The sequence below is a fragment of the Rhineura floridana genome, chromosome 9 (assembly GCF_030035675.1).
Source record: "Rhineura floridana isolate rRhiFlo1 chromosome 9, rRhiFlo1.hap2, whole genome shotgun sequence".
Taxonomy (NCBI): Eukaryota; Metazoa; Chordata; class Lepidosauria; order Squamata; family Rhineuridae; genus Rhineura; species Rhineura floridana.
Window position 1 is genome coordinate 30,005,405 of NC_084488.1, and position 6,602 is coordinate 30,012,006.

The 6,602-nt window shown below is 37.7% G+C and overlaps 1 protein-coding gene across 4 annotated transcripts in view; it reads left to right on the forward strand.

Moving 5' to 3' along the window:
- The window catches only part of CWH43 (cell wall biogenesis 43 C-terminal homolog), a 56,331-nt gene extending 51,720 nt beyond the window's left edge, over positions 1–4,611 (forward strand). For all 4 annotated transcript variants that reach the window (XM_061583303.1, XM_061583302.1, XM_061583305.1 and 1 more), the window contains exons 4-5: positions 1,861–1,986; positions 2,813–4,611. In XM_061583303.1, the coding sequence (XP_061439287.1) occupies positions 1,861–1,986; positions 2,813–2,897 (211 nt within the window). In that variant the 3' untranslated portion in view covers positions 2,898–4,611. The remainder of the gene's footprint in view (positions 1–1,860; positions 1,987–2,812) is intronic.
- Positions 4,612–6,602: the final 1,991 nt, after the last annotated feature.

Here is a 6,602-nt window from a genome sequence, read left to right on the forward strand (position 1 = left end):
ATACTTGGTGCTAGGGCGAAAACCTGGTTCCTTCATACGCCAGAAGTGGGGTCCTTTATGGGCCAGAAGCGGGGTCTGCTGATTTCTGTCTCTTGTACGTGGATGGTGTGCTTATGGCTACATAAACATGAACATGGGAAGATTTGAATCATTATAATAATTTACAAAATCAGTATTATCCTTTATTTAATACAAGCCAATATTTTAAAATAAAATAGTTCAATGCAAGGTAATGCTATCTTTCTGTTCTTTTATATATCTTAAGACCAGTAGTTTATCTGGTTTTGGAAATTCTAGTTTCAGTTCAGTCATCTGAAAACATAATCATACTTTTTTTTTGCATCTGATGAAACTTTGTTCATGAACTGTTTTTCCTTCTGTTTGTTTTACTGATGTTTAGGATATTGACAACACAGATCAAGACAGATGGTGCAGTTATATAATGTATCATGCAGAGCTTGGAAAAGTTACTTTTTTGAACTACAACTCCCATCAGCTCCAGCCAGCATGGCCACTGGATTGGGCTGATGGGAGTTGTAGTTCAAAAAAGTAACTTTTCCAAGCTCTGGCATGGATTAATAAGGTATGTTAAATGGATTCTTTGATTTGTCTCAAGTCCCTTTCTTTGCTCATGTCCCATACCTAGCTTCCATTTTATGACATTGTGCATGCATTTATTGACCTTAACATAGCAGGTCTGGAAGTGTGCTAGCCCCCCACCCCAATTGAACTGGGTATCACTGCTACAGCTTATTCAGTCACAGCACAGGTGGAGATTATTAATCCAATGCAGTGAAGGTGTATATAAATATTATATGCTTAATGATCTGTGCATGCTTACCAGCCCCTTGAAGAATCATGATCCTAACAAATAAGTCTGATTAATAAAGGGCTCATTTGTATCACTGGTGGTTACTTTCTCTGATAAACATCAGTGAGAGCCATTCCCTTCTTTGGAAAAAAGTAAAGCATCTATGAAAAATGGAAATGGACTGCCTTCAAGTTGATTCTGACCTATGGTGACCCTATGAATAGGGTTTTTATGGTAAGCGGTATTCAGAGGTGGTTTACCATTGCCTTTGTTTAACTGCCTCCCCTCGGCATTATTAGAGGGCCGCTTCCAAGGAATTGCATATGAAAAGCGACTTTGTATTTGCAAAAAAGGCAATTTTATCTTAGACTGACTATATTAGAACAATTAGATCCTGTACTGTCTTGTCTTATTTGTTTTAATTCCTTTTGAATAATTAATGTATATTGGGTCAATGACCGCATAATAAAATTTGATTTGATTTGAGTGCATTGCCTTTGTCTGAGGCTGAGAGGCAGTGACTGGCCCAAGGTCACCCAGTGACTACAACATGGCTGTGTGAGGATTTGAACCTTGGTCTCCCAGGTCATAGTCCAGCACTCTAGTCACAACACCACACTGGCTCTCTATACTGAAGGACAAATTCCATCTGGCCCTCACAACAGATACCAGTATTGAGGCAGATTTTGTACCTTCAAATTGTGGCACAGACTACATTACTTTAACCTTTTCCTATAGAAAGGAATTTGTATGCAAGAGTGCAGAGTGGATGCAACTTTCTTAAAAAGTGTTAAATTATATAAAGTATTGCTTAGAGACCAAGGATTTTCAAATTACTCCTTGTTGGTGCAAACTGAGTTGTGCTTTAAGTTTTGGACTATGTTGGGGAACAGTTAATTAGGTGCAGAGAGATACCAAAATGTGCCTTTTACATTTTAGGATGGCATATAATCACAAAGGCCAGAAACTATTCAGGTATCTCAAATGAGTGAAAAATTACAATGAATGAAATGATTCACTTCACTGAAAATTATTTGTATTTATGGCAGGTTGGGCTACGCTCGAATTTCACATGCTCATCTGAGTGATTCTGAATATTCTGATAATTATGCCGACAATGAAAAAATCACCACTGACCTCAGTGAAGTTTCTGAGGCAACACACTTCAGCTCAAGGTTAGTGTATTTAAAAATTAAAGTGTGCTGCTTGGGAATTGCTATCAGTTTTGTGAAAATGAAACATAAGAATCAATAGTAGCCTGTACCTATCGCTTGGAGTCAAGGGATTCCTTTTTGTCATTCTTTTTAGGGGAATTTCTCCCTCTAACAGTGAATTCAGCTGGGGAGTACTGGCAGGACTGTACCAGTATGGGGTCATTGAGAAACAAGAGTCAGCATATTTAGTTTGCAAATTACAAAAGGTACAAAAACTTTAGGGGCCAAAAGAAACCTAAGGGAGCACCCCCACCACAATGAAAACTGAGCATACTTGGAGTTTCAGTTGAGGATAAATACAGAAAAAATGCATGAGTATATGGGGAAATGAAATGGAATATCCTGGAAGAGGAAATGGCTGCCTGGCTAGTGCCCCAAACAGGAGCACTCAACACTGCAAATTTTGCTGTAGAAAAAGAAGAAATTACATTTGTTGTAGTAGTTCTGTCATTGTTATTAGTTCATTATGTGCAAGTTTCATTGAAATCATTGAGACATTTTGTACTAATGTATGCATGTTTACTCAGAAGTATGTGATACTGAATTCAATGGGGCTTAGTTCCAGGTAACTGTCCAGAGGCAGAAGGAAACCTGTATGAATTAATACTGGGCTGTGAGGGGGGGAAATTACATTAAATAATCTAACTTCAAATTCCTTCCTAACCTGATGCTACTAATGAAATATATATGTTATAAAGCTGCATGATAGGGAAGGAGTAGGGTGTTTATGTAATATACTATGAACATGTAATATGCTCTTAACATCTCACTCATTGTTTTTGAATAGGTTTGGATCCTACAAAGAAGGACACAATTATGAGTTGAATCATTTTCACATGAGCACACCAAAGTACTTTAAACAAGCTAGCTAGAAGAATGACATACCAACATGTTACCAAGAAGGGATACCGCTCCCCCACCTACTAAATCTAATGATGAATTTCCTGAGGCCCATTCATATTAACCTCTCATGGATTTCAACTGAATAGATCATATTTGCCTTGCATAACAAAAACATAGTAAATTATTTAAAATAAGCAAAATGTGCACATTTGTGTAATTAAGTTATAGCATCCAGCTTTTCCTGAATTCTGGGTTGCTTTGGCACAAAGTGTACGTGTGTTTCAGTGCCATCACTATTTGCTTCATGCATCCAGTAAAGTTGGATTTGCTTATGAAAATGGTCATTCTATCTGTAGAAGTCAGTTTCCTGTATTCAGTTTGTTGCCATGTCTGCCTTTGGTGTGATGCATCAGCTTGTCCTCTAGGGGCCAAGTATATATCAGAAGTATGGTCCTCTAATGAATAGTTGAGACAACTCATCTCCGTACTGTTTAGAAGCTTCTTGCATACTTTGGAAGCTAGATCATAATACGCCTCCATTTCCAATGAGTGGGTGCAAGTGGGGCCAGCTCTCTTCATAACGTCCTGCTGTAGGATGGACAGTATATGTGGACTGCGTCGTCTGTTTATGCTTGTTAAAGCAAGGAATTGGTGCTATGGCACGCAACTTAACCGCAAACCATCTTCTGAAGCTCTTCCAGCTGGCAATGGTAATTTGGAAATTGCTTGCCAAATGCAACTATTCAGCCACTGTTTAGTCCCTGTCCTAAAATGGCCTTTTCTGTCTTAGTACAGCCAGTGTAGCAATGGAGGTCTTCTTGTTCTAACTACATAGTAGATTCTAAACATTTCCCCTGCTCTATCCATTTGCAGCATTAATGCACACTGTATGAAAATGCCCTATATCCACAGCAATCAGTGCTTCTCATGGTAAATACTTAGTTATTGTCACTGTAAGTGTCCTACATGGGATGGGTCTCACTCTGAAAACATATTCTGAAAAGCAGAGATAGCATGTGCATATCTCTTGCAGGTATTACATTTTGCTGCCATTACTACATTAAGGAACTTGTTGAAAGCCAACTGACACAATGAAAAATCTCATTTGCTTGAATAACAGACTAAAGTTGTTATAAGAGTTCAGAGATAAATCCCTTACTTTTTAAATTGCAAGCACATTTTACCCATTTTTGTGAGAAGAGTTACAAGCAGCAGTCCATTGGTGTTCTTCAATTGGTTTTGACTCTCTCCTCTATCCCCCACCCCAAAAATAAGTGTAGGAAGGAAAGGCACCCTCTCCAGTCATTGAGTCCATGGCCCAGAATATTTGTTTCAGCTGCAATTTCTAAGGGACAGTAAGCTGCGTCAGCGTCTATTAAATTGTTTTTCAAAAATTTTAAATTGTTTTTTGTTTTCTAAAATTTGTATATTTGTTTTTAATTGCTGTAAACCGCCCAGAGAGCTTTGGCTATGGGGCGGTAAATAAATGCTAACAATACTACTACTAATATAAATAAATAAATACTAGAACTCGGGGCCATCCAATGCAACTAAGGTTAAGGACAAATAAAACTGCCAGGGTCAGAGGATATTACTTCCCACACACTGTATCCCTAATTATGTTGTACCTTTGTATGGATTTTAATTGTTAGTTACCTTGGGAGCCAATTCTGACTGAAAAGCAGTGTATAAATACATTTTTTCCATGCAATGCACAGTTAAATTACGGGACTGATTGTTATAAGAGCTAGTGATAATTTATAGTTCAAACTTATTTTAAAATAAAGGATTTGACAAACTTATGAAGGATTGGTTTATCGATGGCTATCAGCCATAAGGGCTGGAAAAAAATAACATCCACATTCAGGAATAATATACCCTTGATTTTCAGCTATCAAGGCCAAACAAGAGGAGATGGCTATGTCCATCATGCCCCAATTGTGAGCTGCTTAGAAGCAGCAGGTGCTGTTGGTGACAGAGTGAGAGACTAGATGGACCTTTGTTGTGAACCACAAAGGGGAACATAGTAATACCTCAGTTAAGGAATCCTCCAGAAAAGAAGCTCTTTTAAACAAAGGCTTTTCTTTAAGGTGAAACTGAGTAGCTTTGCTTAGCAAAACTTTCAAGCCTGTGCCTTTGCTTTGCTATGATGAAATTGACAAACCTGTGTGTTTGCTTTGCATTAAAGAGATCTCTTGCTTTCTCCCAGGGCTGGGGAGGGAAGGATCCAATACCATTCAGAGGAGGAGAAGGAGGGGAGGGGAAAGGCAGGGAGGAGGTGAGTGCTGGGTAGGCACCCTTTAAAGCTGTTGAAGCTGCCCTCACCATCTATGAGCGGGTGTAGGAACTTATCCCTATTATTTCCACTTTATTCCTACTTCTGGTACCAAAGTTTCTGTTAAAGAAGTGATGTCCAGGAACACATCTACTTTGTTAACTGAGGCATTACTGTACATAATCGGAAATGGCAATGTCAGTAAAAACAAATTCATGTAGAATTATGTTTTAAAGACATGTCTAGTTCATAGGTCAAAATCTACATTGCTTGCCCTAAAAAAGGCCACACTCATGAGTTAATGTCTTCATATGGTTTTTGCTGTGTATCAGATGCAGTATTTCCATTTCAAATATTTCCTCAAAATACGAAATGAATTTGGACTTTTTCCATTTTTTGTTGTCAATACATACATGAACTCTGCACATGTTATGTATATTCCATGAATTCTTATGTGTGTCTTTTACCTACAGACACTTTATATTGTATCAAGGTTCTCTGTACAACAGTGACTAGCCTTATGACTTTGTGTGCCTCTCATTAAGATAGGAAGACATTGTGTCAGTGGGTAGACACTCTCCTACTTCAGCAAAGGAATTCTTAGCCAGCCATATTTTCAAATTGGTGAACAGCAGAAAAGGCACTCCAGCCTGTCTACAACCATTTTTTTTAAAAAAAATGTATACAAAGTTATTTTGATGATGGTTTGCCTTATATAAAAGACCACACTAATGATCAAATATATACCTCTCTCATACAGATACACATACCGAAACAGCTTTTTTGCCTACCTAAACACTGAGGTTCACACTGGAGAATTCTCCCCACATGGTAGTGGGCATAAATGGACAATTGGAAACTTTCTATTTTCATGGACCCCTTCCAAGATGACAGGGGAACCCTTGTGCTGCCATACTCACATGAATTGAAGAAGATTACGTAGGTAGTTCTAAGTAGGGATGGATGAATCTGTCAAATTTTGATTTCTCACTTTTTTCAATCTTAAGTTCAGTTCTCCAATGTTTCCATCAGTTTGTTTTTTCTTATATAAAACAGTTGTCATGAAAATTCAAGTTTGCTTGAAAAAAAAGTTCTCATGAAAATTCATCAGCATTTTAGGGTGCATTTCTCCTTATATACATGTTTTTGCATTCAATTTTGACTAATATACACATTTTTATATGCAATTTTCTTTAGTGTAATGCATATTTGTATGATATTTTCATGTACACTTTCTCATAAGTCTTTTTGGACACATTATTTGGTTGGAGAACTGCATTGCAAAATTCGGGGAAGTGGGGATTTTGAAGGATAGCTGCATTTTAGTTTGTGTTCTGTTTCAGAAAGTGCAAATTAAGGAGGTTCTTATTAAAGTGTGAATTAAACTGAACTCCCCTCCTTAGTTCTACAATTTCATCACAGGCCAGGCCTGTTGGGAATCATCATTGCCCTATGCTAA